General features: G+C 36.3%; 1 protein-coding gene across 7 annotated transcripts in view; it reads right to left on the reverse strand.

Annotated features, from left to right (window-relative positions):
- PDE1A (phosphodiesterase 1A) overlaps window positions 1–20,232 on the reverse strand; it is a 179,202-nt gene that overhangs the window by 63,755 nt on the left and 95,215 nt on the right. The window contains exon 1 of one of the 7 annotated variants that reach the window (XM_042040481.1): window positions 11,813–12,044. The exons of the other annotated variants lie outside the window; for them this stretch is intronic. Coding sequence (XP_041896415.1) covers window positions 11,813–11,868 — 56 coding nt within the window. The 5' untranslated portion in view covers window positions 11,869–12,044. Of the gene's footprint in view, window positions 1–11,812; window positions 12,045–20,232 lie in introns of those variants that run through there. 7 annotated transcript variants of the gene reach the window in all.

The raw sequence follows: 20,232 nt of genomic DNA on the forward strand, positions 1-20,232 counted from the left end.
GATAAAATCACATCTGAGCAAATAGTACAGGAACATTGTAATGACAGTTTGTTCTATGATTTCTCTGTGGAATCAAACTACAGTAAATACTATATAATCTGTATATAATTAACATTTTCATTTTCCTGAGATAGAAATTAGAACTAGGACAGAATTTCCTTGCTGCAAACCACAGGTCAACTTTTATAAAGGTGGCTAAACCCTAAAAGCTAAAATTTCTGGTAACTTTAAAATTTGTTACTTAATAGTTACAGTTATTTGAGACATCAAAAACCTGTAACTGTAGAATCTGTATCCTGGTAAGTAATCTGGGTCCTCTGTGCCTATTTATAAATTATTTTATATTTGTTTGTGACCTGCTGACATCCTTGGACAGAGTATGAAATATAGCTCCATTTGGTTGCTTAGTATGCAATAGAATCACGGAATCATTAAAGCTGGAAGATCATCAAGTCCAACCTTTGGCCAAACACCACATTGTCAACTAAACCATAGCACCAAGTGCCATGTCCAGTTGATTCCTGCCAACTTGCATTTCTCTCAACACACGTACAACTGCCAGCTGATAATATATTAAGGGAACAAAGGTTACCTAAAGGCCTGTATAAGAAAGCATTACAGAAGAAGAGTTTTTTGAAATGGCAGTCCCTCATACTTAGTCTAAGAACACGGTCAGATGTGGTGCCCCAGCTATCACTCTCTGATACATTCCATCTCCTTTTTCCTTGGAACTATTGCTCCACCCACCCCCATATCTGATAGCACAAGAGCATGAGTAACAGTATGTCTTCAACCTGACACTGTCAAAACAATCTAGTTTACCTTCAAGATACTGCACATCAGTTCTACTGAAGTCTTTCCACACAATCAGATGAGGGTCACGTGCATGTACAGTTGTGCTATCAGGTGAATCAGGGTAGCTGGTTCAGCAGGACTAACAGATCAACATAATCACCAAGATAATCCTACTTTGATTCAAACTCTCATTTTTCATTGGATTTGGAAGTCCTCCTTTCCTACTTATAATTAAACTTAAATACTTGAAGTACCAAAGTATAAAAGTTTTACTTTTAATATATAATCACACCTTCCAGATGGGATCAAAGAGCCAATTTATCTTGAATTTTATTTTTAATGTGTATCATGGGTTCTGAGGAACAAGTACAGATCTGTATTTTTGGGATAAAATTGTGAAATGTAAGGATCCCAAATATTTGCATTATGAACTATTACAGACTATTGCATAAAATAATTTAAGAATTATCTTAGTCTGCCTAAACTGTTGTAGAAAAAATACCACCACCTTAATTTAGATGTCTTTTCTACTGAATAATTAGCAGCTTCAAGAAATCTATTTTCACTAAAAGAATTTTTCATTCAAAAGACAGAGCAAGACATAAATTCTTTAGCACAACAGCTGTAGTAATTACAGTACAATTTTGCTGTAAAATCATTACCATCTCAGTGGTTCTGAAGAAAGAATAAAGTACATGTAATGTATATGGCAACGTAAAAATATGAATAGGGTTTTTATTTAAAACCTCAATACAGCAATTAAAATGTAGGAAAAAAAATAGGAGATTCTAGAATTCAGCACTCTATGTTATGTGTGAAATAACTTCTGGCATTTGGAATTGTTAAAAATAAATGTTCTGCTGAAGAATTGCCAAATAAAGTACTTCAAAGCAGGTCTTGGTAATGAGAAGTAGAACATCAGATTAGCTTAAACACTTGAGAGCTATATAAATGTTCAAAAGAGGAAAGAATCAAGCGGGTGAACTTTTCCCCTACATTCTTTAAGAATGGTCATAAATAGGATGAAATGTAACATGGCCATTCTTATTTACACGAGACCCTGATTTAGGATTTGTACATGGGAAGCTAAATTTGAATTAGGGTGAGATAAGAAACCGAAATTCACTGTCCTTGAATAGCTCCATCTTTGAATACTTCAGGATTATTTGACTTAATCAGATAATAGACCCTGGAGCTCATCAGGAAAAATATTTCCCATAAAGTCATTCCTGAACAATATCACGTTAAATCCATTATCAAGCAGATAGTATATATGGTCTACATGCATACTAGTTTTTGTTCTGGAAACAGTTGTCACAGGAAGTGTAGCAAACCAAATCAAACATCATCGGTAGCCAATGCTGGTATAAAGCTGCCATTTTCCTCAGCCTGCAGAGTGCCTGGCACTTCAGTACAAAGGGTTCAGGTTTGTAAGCCTGGAAGGTAAATTGGATTAGAGGCCATTCCTTAGTTCTTGCATTCTTAGTTCTTTGCCTTAAATCACTCAAAAGATAAGAGTTTCTCCTACGAAGTTGCAAAGTGCAGCCCTGCTCTGTTCTAGAGAACTCCAAGAAGGGACAGGCCACTATCCTTACCAGCACTGCCCATGTTTTCCCTACTGTGCTCAGGACTTTGATGAGTTCCTGTCCTTACACACCCCACAAAGCACTTTAACTCCTCTGCTTCAATAAAAGGCACTAACCTCAACTGCTAATCAAATTGTCTTGCCTGATTTGAAAACATGCCATTAAACCAATCTGATTATCAACTTATTGACTAAAAAGGGAAAATATTTTCATAGCTTCCAATTTGTTGATGTTCCAGGTTTGAAATGGAGCATCCCTCAGAAGGTGTAGTCCAGAATCTATCAGCAGAAGTGTTACTTTTGTCTTATTTTGTTCAAACTGAGAAAATCTAGCAAACATAGCCAACTTAAATTCGCCTGTTTATATAAGGTTTACAGATACTATTAGCAGATTAAATTGAAAATTCAGAACTTAGTTCTCAAACTGATCATGACAATATTCATAGAATATTCATGATTGGAATAACATGGACCATCTTTCTTCATTGCTAAATTATATGCTGCCACATTACTTTCTAAACAAAGTCCTAAACAGACCTCAAAATTAACCACAGAACTAATACATCCAGCTATGTTTAATTACTTGTGAAATGGCTTGAAAATGTTCTGTTTATCAGAAAGAGCTTTCAGCTGGAAAATTACTGGGCTTCCAGCAAGAATTTCTTTATAAGAAAATTTCAAACCCACCTTCTAATAAGACAAGATTCTGTCCTTAATGTCTGTCTCTTTTGAGGACACAGAAATTAAAAGGTAACTTCTTCAAAGTGATGACAGTACAACATCCCTCAATGTCCTTCTCTAGGGATGTGAAATCCAACCTGAAAGGTTCAAATCACTTAAAGTCATGACTAACATACGTCCCAATATTTGCATCATTTTTCATAGCTCTACTGAATGAATCACTATCCTTCAGTTTCACTGCAAAGCATTGCCATTCCTTTCAAGTTAAGAACCTGGCTACATTTTAATTTCAAAATAGGAAAGTAGACAGTTCTTGACTCAATATTATAATGTTTGTTTACACACTTACTAAGGAAGAAGCCTGTGTGTATAAAAGAAAAATCAGCAATAAAAGAGTTTCTTAGAAAGTGTAACTACATACTATGATCTGCCTGTCATATTCTCAAACAATAAATTGTTTTATTTTCCATTACTTTTCAGATCCTTTACTGCAGCATATTTTTATTGGAATCCTCAGTTTTGAAATCAAGTTAATCACTTTAATCTAAAACAACATTACTCAGAGAAGTAAGCCTTTCTCAAGGAGAACAGGCCAGTTTTAACACAGTAGCAAACAGTCCAGACATTGATGACAAGGGAGTGCTTGAAGAAAGACCATAGAGAAATACTATAGCAAAGTCTTCAGTAGTAAAATTTCCTAAAATTAATGCAAATGAGAGCGTGCCTTGTTTAGTAGTCTCCTACCAATACACTGCTTTCACCTGCAGATACCTACATGATGTCATGAATATGCAATGCAGGATGTTCTTGAATGGATGATGGAGAAGGGGAAACCAAGTGCAGTGCTAGTTAACAGCTCGGCTCTGGTGAGTGTGGGTTCGCATGTATGCTTTAGCTGAGCAAACCTCAAAGAGCTCAGGGTTGGTGAGAGTGTTTACAGCCTTTCTGCAATTTCACTCTGGAAAGATAATGTGAAAATGACGATGAATCAGATGGGTATCAGCTTTTTGGTCAGCCACCACCCCCCTTCCCTAGGTGAGCAAACGACAGCGGCTGCTGTGCTTGTTTGGCTTGAAGCCCTGGGGCAGGGCCTGGCCATCTCCTATGCAGTGGTCAGTACATCTCCTGGATTTGACCTTACTAGCAAGTGAGCCTTCTAAGCCATTTTATGTATATCTCAGCTCATTGTTTCTGTAGGGTTTGAGGTTTTCTTAATGCCATATTTCATGATTATCGATGACTAAACATTCAGTTGTAAGCAACATTTATTTCTGTGGACTCCGTCATTTTTAAATTGATTTAAAGATTCAAGGTTAAGGACATGATTCTAAAAGATGTGTGAGAGATTTCAGTGTCAACAGTGACCAGAGATTTCCATTTTGTGCAGTGATACACATAAAGAAAGGGAAAAAGAACAAACAACCCACATTTCCTACCATTGAGAAGCTACATCTAAAAAAAATAGAGAAAAGCAAAGCAATAGTAAAATACTCAAATGAAAGGTAAATATATAGCCGAAAATTTTGCTACAGCTTATTAAAAACTTTGTAGCACCAAACATATTAGAAGCATTCCCATATATGAATAAATTATACACACATTGAAGTAGAAAAAGTGCACTCCCCATGGGGCTGTAGGATCAAGCAATGAAGAGATCTAAATCATCTATCTTTTTAAGATTTAAGGCAGATGCAACAGTTGTTAAAATATGTATTTGCTTCCTTTTTTTAGGAAAGCTGTGTTGAAATGCCTGATTAATTAACTGAGAGTATGCAAAAAAAAAATCAGGTGAAAGACCTCTTATAAAATAAAAAACCAAGGAACATGAAGGAAATGTGAACATGACAAAGTATAGACACTGGTATTTCATACAGTAACTGCCCTAGCAAAAATGTTTATGTATTTTTATGAAGAAACTTGCTCAAGGCTCAGTAACATTCAATTAAAGTGAGATATGTAGGAACAACTAAGAGTAACAAAAAAAGCAGGCATATGAGCACCCAAAGAAAAAGATATGATCCATGGCATAATTGTCTGGAGATCAAAGGACTTTTAGTATTTTGCATAATTTTTCTATTAATCTTCAGTTTCTTTATCTTTGAAATTTGCTGTCTGACAAATGTGATCCTAAATCTGCATACATCAGCCTAGGTCTTAAAATCCTGCTAATATTCTACTGCTGGATACATGTTAATGTACTTTACATGAAGAAGAAATGAAAGTAAAAAACAATGTAATAATTTTCCTCCTGTAGATCCTAGATCAGGTGTTAAAGAAAGGTATTTGTATTATGGTGAATAGGCTTTAATGTGAAGTTAATCCAGGGAGTAATTTAAAGTATGCTTTGCCATAAAATAACTGTTTTCTACTCTTAAAATTTTCATTAACTATGATTTTTATTTTGAGGTCACATCAGCTGTACTTAGTTTAAATTTTAATCCAGAATAGTTAATCTCAGATTCTTTTCTGGAATACCCTTACTAAAATTCAAATTGGAGTACCATTAAAAGAACACAAAACAGCAGAGTAAAATATTCTTACAGTACAAAGAAATAAATCTTATCAAAATGATCTCAGAAATTACAATAACTCTTAAAGAGGACTAATCAAAATAAAATCTAATTAAATTCTGTTCTTACTCAACCACAAGGACTCTGCTTGATTCTGATAGATTGAAAAAAGAGACCTTGGCACCTACACCACAAACATGCTTACAGAAATGACATTAAAATTTACTAAATTTTCAAGACTTCATTTATGTTATCTGGTTTCTGACATGGATTTCAATTATTTTTGCAGTAGGAGGCATTAATTAATTTCATTCAGAGGCACAATAACTTGACATGCAGATACATATTTGATTACACGATGAGCCCCCAAATATGATAACATACAATTTAATCACGCGAATAATGCCTTTATGAGGTGGATTTCTGACTTTTACCCCAGTGATTTATCTCCTCTGATTACAAACCAGACTGTCCTAATGTTTTAAGGCTAAAAATCCAGCCTGTGATTCTTTTTCATTAATTACATCAACCTCACAAGTCTAACTGCACTGTGCACCTACAGTCCCTTTTCTTCAGAAGCCTATGAAAGTTGTTAAGACTTTTTTTTTAATTGGCATTTTTTTAAACACCAATTCTCATTGTTCCATTTATCCCAAGGACACCTAAGTACAAGTGCAAGGATTACAGCAACAAAACCTGTATATTTTCATCAGCTTTCCCATTCGTCTTTCCATTCTTTCCTATTTGCCTCCAGCTCTAATGAGGCACAGGCACTTCCCTGTCCTCCCCACATGCTCCTGACAGGGCTTGTGGATGCCCACTCTCCATTTTCATGTTCCAGTCATGCTCCTTAACCTCTTCAGCATTCCCTTTAGCCCTCGGGCCAGGCACGGGAAACACCGACTTTGCCCCTACAGGCCTTCCTCACTTGTGTTCCTTGATACTTTTGCTCTAAACTGAGCCTGGTCTTTTCTATTTTCATTTCTTGGTGTTTGGCTGAGGTTTTTTCCTGCCATTCAACTCTCTGGACTCACACAGGCGTGCCAAAGAGGTGAACTGAAGAGCAACATCAGTAATAGGGCATTTTCCCACACCTTGCCTTTCACCTACAATATACACTACCCATAGCTATATAGCTCCCACAGTGAGGAATTTTATTAATACACAGCTTCAGTTTAAGTTTATATGTACTATTTGATTTATTTTTTTCCCATATTTATCTACAATATGAAAGAAACACCCCTGAAAGTATATAGGAGTCAAGTCACTAGGCAGGGCAGCTTGCTACAGATTAGTCTTGTGAGTCCAGCTCCAACAACGATACAGGTATTTTTTTCAATACTTAATTGATAGAAAGCACATAAATATGAAACATCATATGTACTCTAAGGCTGAAGGCACTGTTTCCTAAACTCTCACCACTCAACAATATAATGCTGATGCCAGTAACAATGTTAATCATCACAGGTCAGGATTTTAGGTGGCGTGAATCTCACAGAACACAGAGGAGTTCAATCAGTTTACATGAGCGCATGTGCTTTCTAACACATTTTGGTATAATGGCACGAAAAAACAAAATGAGTGTTTTCTAAGGGAAGAGTATCTGCACTCTTTTTTTCATATTCAAAGTTTCGTTACAAAGCCATTAACAACTTCAGTTACAAAGACAGGTAAGAGTAGTTTAAAAATTCATTAATACCTCATGCATATGATAAAGATGCATGGATTAACAGTTCACGAAGGATATTTTACTGCTGTCACCAGTGATGCACAGTTCGTGCTTCAAGTGCACTAAATTAATTTGCAGTGCTCTTCAGAAACATTTCAGTCCTGAAAATACCTAAAGCAGCTGAGCCAAGTGACTGGTGTCAGCAAGGCAGGACTCTGGGACTTGCAAGACACAACAGCTCTCCCACGCACAGAAGAAGGATTCATTATACAAGTATTTCTCAAACAACACAAGTACCAAGCTGTCTCCTACTATATCCACATCTACATATCCAGATTGTTGGAACTTGTGATTTAGCACCAAACTTCATTGGGAAGAACCTTCCCTTTCCTCACCCCATCCTTTTTACATACCAAGAAGCAACTTGATCAGGATAGTTGGTTTCTGTTGAAATGCTGGATAGCCTCTTTCAAGCTCCAAGTTCTAAATTTGGTACATGCCAGAACGATTTGAAATTACATGAAATAGTCTAAGAGGAAAACACATAACGTTTAACAAAAGAATTATTTGATTTTGCGATCTTTTAATGCATGCACCATTTAACTCCGACAGATATCTACTAGCAGAAGTTTTAAAAAATATGTCCTAAACCACCAGTTTTAGGTGTCTCATAAAGCAATCCAAATTTTCCTTTCATTGGTGGTGGAATAAATGCCACCTTAAGCCTCACTGTGTTTTTAGTAGCATCCCTTACAACAGCGCAAATTTAATACGTGTTAGGCCTAGATCTGCTTTGGAAATTATAATTACTTCTCCTTTAGATTTGCTCCAATGTCTTCTTGTGATAAATAAGGCTGGTTTTGAGTTGCCTTTCTGAATCCTGTCAGCACTTCCCAATCCCACATTTGTACAAGTGTGGCACTTTTCCAAAACATATTGTCTCATAAATCTTCTTTAAACAGAAAAGCCTTTAAACAGTATTTTGCAGACCTACATCAGTGAATGAACTTGGAAACTTTTCTTTTATAAATAGGATTATGGGAGCTCCATAAAAGTCAGTCAAGAGGTTTTTCAGACCTTTTAGACATTTTGAATTTTAAAAAGAAAAGAAGATAAATACATCATGATAATCCTATTCATGATGCTTACAGATTTTCTATTTATTAGACCTGTCATTGCATTTAAATAGCTGCTCATAATTATTAGAAAGATAAACACTGCTGTAAAATGGATTAATGGTGTTGTGTTTTCTCTAATAATAACAAAAAGTCTCAGCAGTTACTCTACTGTTGGGTTACACAATGTAATTATGTGATCTGTAAGATCATTTACAGTATTCTCCTATAGAACTGGATTACTTTTATTTAGCTACTAGATTTTGCTATCCTTCTAAAATTTAAAATGAGAATGCCTAATTTTGTACTAATGTTACAGTGGTTCTCCTGAAGTTACCTGTTCCATTTGACACAATTGTACAATTTGGCATTTATTGTTTACAATTAAGGCTATAGGCATTCGTATAACTTAATACAGAAAACAAAAGCACAGAAACTTTGCAGACCTTTCAATGTATCCCAGGAAGAAAAAAAAAAAGCTATTTCCAAATAATACAGATTTCACTAAGTAAGCTATGAGTATGGACGTTTTTCTCAAGCAAAATTTCACTGAAAATTATACAGTATCAGAAAAGCTTTTGAGTTTGAGTAATTGGCATTTCCTTATCAAAAATAGGCCTGTATGTTGCCAAAAAGCTCTTATCAGTAGAGCAAAGAACAGTGGAAGCCTTTTGCAGTCACTTGGTACATGGCAGAACTGCTTTATGCCTTCAGCAGTTGATTCTCACGTGCACTATCTGATAAGGACCATCTGATAAGGATTGTTCAGTTGCTCTACATCAGTAAGTACACTAGACCTCTGCTTAGCTGACGTAATATAGATCAGCCAATTCCTGAATGTCTGCTTTATCTGGAGAACTCTCAGCAGCCCAACAACAAACCACAGTCTGCTCCTAGTTCCTAGTCTCACTGATTTCATAATCTGCCTCATGGACTCTCAGACTAGGACGCCAGAATGGAACAAGAACCAGGATGCTCAGCTATGAAAATAAGCATATTAATTCATGATTCTGTAGTTTCTTCATGTGCATAATTAAGGCACTTGACTCATCTTTTCAGAGAGGAGCAGGTAGTAAAGCACTGACAAAGAAGGAGGAACAGAAATCATAGATACAAAAATTCACAAGGAAAATAAACGAACATAAAAAGTTCCCATTTATGTTCCTTTTAACAAAATTAAATTTCCTCTTATTACTAAGCATTAAATTAACATTATTTTAAACCACTGTGAACATGTTTTCAGCTCCAACAAAGGATGAAAAATTCCATGTTTTTTAAGCTCAGACCACCTTAAATAAGAGCTATTTGCAAAAAAAAAAAAAAAAAAGCATTGTAACTACAATACCTAAGCTAGCTCCACTTCCAAGAGACAAGAATAATTATCCCCTTATATCAGTAGATTCAAAGTTTAATCTAGTGATGCATTTGAATCTATGGAGCCATCTAGACTGGACAGAAAATCACCATCTCAAGACAGGAGAGATGTTTCGTGCCAGAAACTTGTGTCTTGTACAAAAGCACCTGATCTAAAGATCTGCTCACCCCAACAGATTTGGATTTCTGCATTTTATAACTCTTTCACAGAAATACAATATATATTAATTACTGTATTTAGCAAATACTGTTTCTATATTACCAATGTATGTTTTAAAGTTAAATTTTCTAGATTGGATTACTGGATGGATTAAAAAAGATAAAGGTTCTGGAGAACTGGACCATAATATATCTACTAGATAGAAACTGCAAGGGCTCCTGAAGGCAGAATGTAGATTTTTGTTCCTGTTTTGTTCAGTCATTTTTGACAGAATGATAAAAATTTCAGTTCAGTTCTTTCTCTCCAGAGAGGCACACATCAATTGAAAATCTCTATAAATATCAGAAAGAAACACCATCTTAAACTGCTTGAAGAATCATAACTGGCATGATGCCAAAAGGTCCCCTTGAACTTTAACCTATTGATACAGAGAGCTGGCCAAAAAGAAAAAAACAAACAGAAAAAAGAATAAAAGCCACTGCCACAGTAAACTTATAATTTTCTTTTCTTTTCATGCCTTTTCTTTAAGATGTGTTTCTACACATTACTGTACAGGATATACTTCCAAGGAATTGCATATACCTGCTGTATTGGAGGAATTGGCTTCCTCCCATGACCCAACAAACAGTGCCAGAAGTCACTTTGCTGCCTGTGTGCTCTCTCAAGCGAGGTCAAAGGAAAGGAGCCAACCTACAGGGCAACCCACTCTGTCTTCAGGTTTGAGGTTTGGCACACATTTCAGCTCTGATATTATGTTAAAACAAAACCTTAAACGAGACTTGGAAAAGTATTAACAAAATGGATAATAAACTGTAGATGGGGGGTGGGGGAAGCAGCATAAAGCTGTTATATACCACCACTGCTACCAATACTGATCTCAAGTCAGGAAATGCTTAAGGAATAACAGAAATGTCCCTCTTATACTGACTTTGCTGTAAATCCTCAGCATCTAAAGCCATGCCACCAGTTCAATCTGCAACTTTTTTATGTCCAAAAGCCATCTCATTGGGAGTGCTCTAGCCTGGGTTTCTGTCTTGTTCTCCGAACTAGAAGGAAAAGCAGTGTAGGCACAGAACTAAGGAGAGGATTACAAACTGATTAAATTTACACAGAATACAATAAAAGAGACAGATTTTCCATTTCCAACAGCCAAAAACCCAAATCAACCTCTTTAAAAGACTGCTTAGGTCATCTGCAAAGCTTTCTATATAGTTAAGAATTGAATTATGGTTTCCTGTTCCATTATTTGTTGTCTTTGGTCACCACCCAGGTGCATGGAAAAGTTTTAAAAGTAATGTTTATCCCTGAAAAAAGAAAATTCTTGAGAGCTATGAGCTGGCTAGCTCCTTTAGAAGGAAGAAGAGGATTTGCTTAATGTAGTTCTGGCACACAAAACATAAATCCGGTCTCAGAAAGAGATGCTACATAATCTAGTCTTTTGCTTCTCTCACAAATTATATCCTGCCAGAATTGACAGAAGATTTTACAATCCCTAAAGTGCAAAGCCTTCTGTGCAAATATACACATGCTCATTTTAGTTATCAGCTTTAAAAGTTGTGTGGCTTTGTTTCTTTAACATTGTGAACAAGACAAATTTGGAATGGTTTGTCATTTCTTAAAGTTCTTGTCAAGAAGAGCAGCTGCATAGCCAGAGCACTCAGAGAGGGAGAGCTCAGTTCTGTACATTTTACCCACAACAGTCAGCAATTACGTGTACAAGCAGTTCCATTAGCAGCCAGAGGAAGACGATGTAATTACAGATTTGTACAACTTGGCCTCAGAACAAAACAAAAACAAAACCAGGAGCTTAATCAGTCATTTTATATATCAGTTGTATATACAGCATGCCCAGAAACAGGAAGCTCAAATCAGTTACTGAAGACAGGCATCTTGCTGCAATGGAGATGCCCTGGAGTATCTCACCTGGTCGCCAGCTGCTGCTCCAGAAGAGCACAGGTGTCCTGCTGGTCCTGGGTCATATCTGCCAGCCCTGGGTGGATGTCTCAGGCACCCTTAGGTGTCTCAAATGGCACTAGATACCTGTATTTGAGCAACTGATGCAAGCCTAGGCTGTCAATTCTTTACAGGTAAAGCAGACACACGCTCCTTCAGGCAGAAAATATTCAGTTCAGAAATCAGTGAAATCTACTTGAAGATAAGCAGGAGAAGGGTTACATTTCTTAGAGACAGAGAGTGTGTGGGATGGTGCTACTGCTGCAGTATGACATAAAAAGCCTGGTCTCGTACATGTGTCGTGAGGAGAACAGAGAAAAGAGAGAAAGCCAGAGACAGAGCAAGTACATATATACTGCAGTCTTCCGACATGTCAGGAGCACAGTTACACCCTTGTTTTCTATAATTTTTGACCCTTTGTGACTGATTATAACCTGATCTAGCAAAGGAAGTCTCATCATTTCTACTGTGCCCAGGTTTTACCCCACCTCTCAGTCAAGTGTGATGCGTAAGTACCATGGATAGGAAACCAACATACATTCTTAACACCACAACTTAACACCACGTACATTTTTACACTGCCAGAATGGTATTAAAGGAGCAGAGATTAAATCTACCCCAACTGCTGGGCAAATAGCATACTGGGCACAACATAAATGGGAGCCAAACCAATCAGATAAAATCTATGGTAATGTTTTTGTTTCTTCAGATCAACTCTGTTCTCCTAGCTTGGACTCTATCTTGTAATCCAGCTTATTAGTTACTAGGCCTGACTACCAGATTACCCAGGGAATACATGAGTGTTCCCGTGTAGCAGTCTCCCTCCTCCTCTTTCCTGTCTCTGAGTACTAAATCTTCCCCGTGGCTTCCCTCTCCCTTCCAAACTGAGGACACGCACTGTGGTTCCCTAGGGAGAGACCAGCTGAGATTTGTTTCCACAGTCAGCTGTGGGAGATGGTACTTGACCCCTGCTTATCACAAACAAAGCTGGAATTCAGCTTCTCACCTGTCTCTCTCTTGGTATCAGCTCTTTTGACCTTAAAATCCCTCCAAAGAATATTCATTTTCATGTGAGGACAGAAAAGGAACTAAAGGACAAACTTGTTTAAATGTGATGGTTATCTCAAAGACAATTTTCAGAAATGAGCTAATAATACAAAGTTACATAAAATGAGAGTATCTTAAAAGATAGTTTATCAACATACTCTATATTAAAATAACCCAAATAAAATAATGAAAAAATAGTTTATCATGAACAACCACAATTTTTAGGCTGTACGATTGTATGTGAGGTTCAAAACATTTCATTTGCAAAACAAGAATATTTTTAGGGATTTCAGATTGTGTAAATAAGGTGGATACTGGACTTTTGAGACATATATATATATATTTATGTTGCGCTAACACTTATAGTTGGAGGAAAATAATCAGCATCTGACAAAAACAACTGAATGGTCATCTAAATGGCTAATTACCAAAATTCTGGCTGGACAGAATGCAGCTGCATTCCTATTCTAACTAGGACCACAGGGAGCTCAAAAAGTCTACCTGGAAGGAGGTACATGTCTTAGCTTTTCTTAGCTCCAGTTCCATTTATACAAAAATACAGACAATAATTTATGTACCATACTTTATACCACAGGCCAAGAAGAGGAACTTAATAAACCAACCACAATAGCTTTCCTAAAATGTCTCTGTATGTAGAATTTACAGCCACCTCAACAGTCTCTCTGCTAATTGCCATGACCATGGTACAAGTACCATTCTTTAAGGGGTGACCAGTAATACTTATGACCTTTCCATTTCACAATGTTCTGAAAATCATTAGAAATGTATGAATACCATAATGCAGGTATAAACAGACCCAGAGCCATTGCACACACATCAGGATGTTTCCTGATACATAAAGTCTTAGTATCTTTTTCTTTTTTAAAGAAAACACCATTTGTCAACACAATTTCACTTCATCTGCTACAAACTAGAAAACAAGTGTGTTCAGGCTGCGGAAAACATTGGTGGTATCTATGCAAGTATTTAATGTAGCAGCTTTATATGTTCACACAAAGCTGGTTTTGAGAGTCTCATCAAAGAAGGAGGCAATTCTGTTCTTTTACCTCTATTCACTCAGCACTATAAAAAGTGAGATACAACCATCTTACACTGCTTTAGAGAGCATCCAGCTACTAGAAGTTATTTTATTTGATTCTGGCTTATGGCGTGACTATTGCCATATAGAAGTTTTCTCCTAAAAAGTCATCATAAAAGTAATATAAATAAACATACCCTTCTATCTTTATACAATCTATTCCACTAAAATTAGACTACTCACTTTATTTCTTAGGAAACCATCAAAACATATAAAGAGCCTGTAACACAGAGCAAAAACCTGGCCTGGCAATAACTGAAGCATCTGTTTCAGCTCTTTTAAATATCCCAATGACCTTCTGAGATTTCCTACGCACCTAAACACAACAAAAAAGCCACTGGTCCCACGCAGTGGGGCAGCTGCACAGCAGACACCTGAACACAGTTGTCGTAGCACTGAGACAAAATTGTTCAGCCCAGACTTCTGAGAACACTTTGCTCTGGTGCAAATCTGTAATTGTAATATTTGCAGTTTTGCAAAGGAAAGAAGTCCTATTTGTTAAATCAGGAAGCCTCATTCGTGAACAGTGGAAAATACTACTAAACTTTTCAAATAATGCCAGTTATTTTGCTGTAGAATTGCACAGCATACCATATCACGTCACTGGAGCCTAAAATAAAATCTTCCCAGAAACCCAAGTGCCCTATAATACTAATTTTAAGAGATTCCGAAGTTATTCCAAGCAAATGGTTTTATCTATATTTGGCTATTAGCCCCTATAGACAAACTGAATTTGGAAAAGTTTGTATGTTTGGGATAAACATAAGAAACAACATGGAACAACATGTTTTCTCTGTGCATCACATGAGCTGTAGCTCACTGAATGTCAGCTGAAAGGTAGGGCTAAAGGTTAAGAGGATATTCTTTTTTCAGTTGTGATTCTGCATTGGCACCAAAGCCTCAATAGCTGTACAAATCCTTTGTGCTAGTCAGTGACATCTGAAAAGGTTCTCCACAGCAAAATATCTCTGAATGTCTTTCTAGAGGTTAAAAAATCATTTGTTAGTCCGGTAAGGGCAAAGGCCTCACTCACCATGGCATATTCATGTTATTACAGTTTTCCTTATACAGTATCCCTGATTCTACTGGCACTACTGAAATTTTGTCATAACAACAGGCACCAAAAAAATTGAAATAAAAATAAAAAAAGAACAGGTGCATCAGCAGAGGTGCATAATAGTAGTAAAAATGAATGACAGTTCCCATGACATTTCCTATTTTCTAAGAAAAACGTGAAAAGATCAAAGTCTCATCCAACTCTTTCCTGAGACAGGAGTAAATGTCACTGTTTAATTAATAGTTAACTGCCCTGCCACTTCTAACATACTTTCTGCTAAAAGATGCATTGATTTAATTACTGTGACTGAGCCTGTTGGGTTGCCCAGAAAACTGTTCAATTCAGCTGGGACAGGGCAGCTGCCAAGGCCTTGAAGTGCTGAAATCTCATGAGTCCTGACAGGAATTCCCTTCCTGGTCAGGGACAGTCATACCCTGCACATTCCCCAGCAAGAAGAATTTTGTAACAGGAAGGTGAAATACAAAAAAGTTATGCCGGGAACAAGCCAAAAAACAACCCTAATATATCCACCCCATATCTTGTTGTTACTAAGCAAGGACATTCAGTGCAAGGGAAATTTTTATCATCCTTGTCTTCACATCATGTAATTTTTATCAATTTGAACAAGGAGAGGTTGTGACATTAAAACCATGAATCTCACCTGATGATTTTCAAATGAAAAGACATAAACCTGCTTTATGCTTGGTTTTAATTTAGAAATTATTTATGTTACTTTGAAAAACAGAGATAAAAATATGATGATTTTAGGTTACTTAGCACTTTTAGAAATAGTCTATAATTTTAAGGAAAATGTCAAATCTCATTTTTGAATTTTCCAAAATCAAAAGTAAGTTTTGATTTAAAAGAGGGGATTAAAAAAAAAATGCAAACACATTCTCACACAGGAAACATATGCTATGCAAAAGAAACTATTTTTTTGAAAACAATCATAAAAATAGAAACCTATCAAACATCAAATGGCTTGAAAGAAATACATTTAGAAGAAATCTGTAATTTGTCACATTTCATCATTTAGAATTACAGGTAAAACGCTCTACAGAATCAGCTACAAGCTATTTAATCTCCTTTTATAAGCTGCATACTCCATCTACTCTGTCCTCCTCCTAAAAAATGCCACCTTGGAAAGGGTTGCTTTATTGCCAGTATAATATGAAATGCTGACTCCATTAATAATCTATTATAAATTTAATGGATTCCTACAGATTTCTTATCCTTGGGTAAAGAAGGAGGTTTGGTTATCTTCCTGCAGTTTCAAGCTTCTATATCTACCTGGCTTCTGTGTTCAGTCTTGAGCAAAAGACAGCAATGTGTATAAATGTAGTAATGAGTGGTTCTTCATATTTTATAATGAATACATGATTAAGAGGTTCTATGATGAATAAATATAACCAGTAGCTTATCTAGGCTTTCCCAATCTGTTTTCCTTTAATTGCTGAAAATTTAAAAATAAAAATGTATCCACTAAATATGTTTCAATCCCAAAGCATGCACCCAAAGCTAGGAGTAAACTTAAGTACAAATCTATTTGTCAGAGACACATGAATTTCCATCATTATGACAACTTATGACAATGTACTTAATTTCTTGTGAATTAACTTCTTCATTTTTGCTACCATGGTTTATTTGCATAAAAAATAGCTGGGCTAAAATGTTAAGACAAAGCAGAAGAGCCTGGTAATGTGGGGTTGTATTTAGTAGAATAGATTATATTTTCATAGCACTTTCTATCCAGGGATATTGTGACATTTTATAAACAAGCTGAGACTTACACACCAAATTTTATCTCTGTTCCACAAATAGGGATACTGAGGAACATGAGAAGATAGGTACCAGGGGTCATGGGAAATAGGACACGGCTCTCTTGGCTCACAGGCTTATTCTTGCCACTCTGTGCCTGGTTTTTCTCCTGTACACTGAAAATCTGGCAGAGACTTAGCTCCATTGTCCAAAGTTCCAGCCTCAAGACACCACAGTGACCGACCACTGAAAACTACCTGGGCAAACCTAGCTTTTAAATCAGGGTTGAGGCATTTCCTACAACTTCCAGTCCTGATGTTTGCATTCATCATTCTGATGAACTCTATTCTATTTAACACGGTCATACAACTCCCTAGCTTAAAAAACGGGCGCTTTTTAATCTGATAACAGTCTCAGATGAGTTGTTTGCTCTAAATCTACGTGAATAAAAGCTAACTTAAAATGCCCCAAGTCATTGCAAAATGTAAACATTCTATTACATTGAAAATTACATCTTTTACATCTTTTCTTCCCTTGCTGCATAGCTGAAGTAAATGACAAAACCAGGTCCTATTGTAGCTGTTACAATACAATGGATCCGTATTTGCAGGTAACTAACTGATTTCTTGAACGAGCCACAATACTAATATTAGTTATGAAAAAAATGAGCAAAAAGGTTGAAATTTTCAGTAAGGCACTTGATTAGAGCAATCATTTCGTGTTTGTTGCTACATTCTATGGTATTGCTTAATGCAGATTTGTTCCAATTATATCAAGGATCAATGAACAGAAAAAGTTCATTAACCTGCAAAAAAGTTGAAAACTGTCATTTTTATTTTGACTTTGCTCTTTTTTTTTTTTTTTTTTTTTTTAAAGTGCAGAAGTACAAGTAGCCTGGGTAAGGCAAATTTATTACTCAATGCAAGGAAATTTGAAGGATAGAAAAAATACATGGAAATAATTCCATTGGAAACTTTAGTATATTTTCATTCAATATATTCATAATATTGGACATTCTGTCATAAATCTATGAAGTCAATCTTTCACTGCAAGGAAAATATCTTCCTTATCTTTTGTAATTCTCAAATTAAAGAAAGATGATTCTAAAGTGCCAAAACCCATAATCAGCCTGACCAAAAAAGTACTGATTTTCAGCTGCATCATGTTCAAAATGATCATGAGTTGGTGCTTCAGCTCTTGACAAATTTGTGGAACTAATGATAACTCTCCAATATTGTAAAATTCAAATTACGTTCATGAAAGCTGGGCTCATTTGAAGCCCATTTAGAAAACATCCTTGTTTCTAAGTGACCTTTAGGTGTGAAACTCAGTTATTTGTTGCAAAAGTGACTTTTTTTCCTTTTAAAATAAGCAAGAATAATGGGGTTTTTTTTCATCTATAAATTATTTTATAAGTCTTATGCTCAAAACCACAATAATGCTTAGCATCACATTTTGCTCAAACCACATGAGAATAATTGTGTAATGTTTACAAAGTTCTTGGAATGATGAGATACACGATGAGATACATACTTCAGTATCATTAAATGACACATATCCTATTTTGTTCCATCTTTTCTAAATTTGTCTCTGTTACACAATGCTTGAATTCCCATTGCCAGTTCTACTGCTTCCTAGCAAACAGCAACACTAGGGAACTATTTATATCTATTATTTATTAAGTACTTAAACTAGTTGCCATATTTTGGGGTAGATGTTCACAGACGTATCGATGCCAAGATTTCATAACATAAAAAGCAATTTTGTTATGTAGAAACAAAACTTCTTTGTAAGGCACTGGGGAAGAGAGAGCACATGAAATATGACAACACTTCTGATGAAGAAAGAGCCAGTTTGCTGGACAAACAGTGCTACAGCAGGGAGTGGATGGATGGTGTTTCTCAGGTGCAATATTTACAATATTTTAAATTATTTACTACTAACCTCAGGAGCATTCTCAAGACATGCTTTTAAAAAGATTTAATTTCCTTTAAGCATTTACATGGCTATGATAGGAACCCCAATGAAAGGTACTGATAAAGAAACTCAGATTCTCAGATTATTTAGCGACATTTTTCTTTTCAAAAGTCTCTACAATTTGTCTCAAATCTAGTTGTCATCTGCAAATAAACTCCTCAGGACCAAAATGAAATATATATCTTACTTCACTATGATTTTGAAAAGTTTTTGTACCTAAAATATTTTTCAGCTAGTTAAGAGCTCCTGTGATGACTGCTTGTCCAAAATCCTCATCTGCTATACAGATGGGGAAACTCCACCCACAAGCAGTGGTAAAGGCATATGGAAGTGCCTAGTGGAAGAAGCAGTTTCCTGAAACTATCAGAAGTCTCCCACATGCCTAGGGAGGAACAGGCAAAGTACTTACAAGCAGATGCCTCTTGCCTTCTTCTCTCTAATCCAGTCTGCCCAGATGCTAAATACATTTTTCCTGCTATGTCAGAGATGCATATTGCTTGACAGAGTTCAAGTGCCTGATTACCAAATGTTAAACTTAAATTCATAGCTTTTTCTGATGTGTAAATCAGGGCAGCCACCAGCACGCAAAAGACAGAATTAGTCCTTCCATCCACAGGCTATTTAAGCAAGTGTGAGGCTGTAAGGTCATGCCCAGCCCATTTAAGTCCACAGCCTATTTCCATGTTTAAACCTCACAGATGTGAGTGTTAGAACACACAGCTGAACCCACCTACTCTGACAACGCGCATCAAATTTTGCAGCAGCTCTTGCCCAAAGTTAAAAATGATCACCAACCCTTTCCAGCCTGCTTCCTGCCCCCCACCATTTTTTCCAAGCAGGGATAAGTTGCAGGTTTTCTGGGCGCCTTTCTGCAGAGCCCTGGGAGGCAGAGCACAGAACCCCATCAGTTACTGACCACAGGCACACATGTACCTTGCGCCACATCAGGAGAACTTCACAGAAAAGCTGGTCTGCTTTTCATTTGCATATCAGAACTGTGCCTCAGTGCCCTCTCACGAGATCACATAAAAGGACTTCAAGAACCAAGCAATGTGACAGAAGTGTCTTGATTCTGAGCATTACCAAAAAAAACCAGCAGTGATTGTTATATTACACACCTTCCTGAACTTTAAATACCATGCTGTAACCATACAATATTAGAATGGATTATTCAGAATATAATAGGGGAACCATATGCAGATTGTGAAATATTTTTAATTTTTCAAGGGGTTTTTTGTATTTCAAAAACTTCAGAAAGTTTTATTTAAACTTCATTGATTTATGCTTTGTGGTGCAATAGCTTTTGTCCAATTGTGGTTTTTTCATTACTACACAAGAAATAGCCAAGCTTTCTCAACACAATGTTACATTATTTTCCAGAAAGAGAACCACTGTACTTGTCCCAGCTGTTCATGCCCCAGAATTCAGTAGGCATGATGTATTCTCTTTGAT

This window comes from Corvus kubaryi, unplaced genomic scaffold, assembly GCF_017639235.1.
Source record: "Corvus kubaryi isolate FWS band 111438036 unplaced genomic scaffold, C.kubaryi_AGA036_p1.0 37396, whole genome shotgun sequence".
Lineage (NCBI taxonomy): Eukaryota > Metazoa > Chordata > Aves > Passeriformes > Corvidae > Corvus > Corvus kubaryi.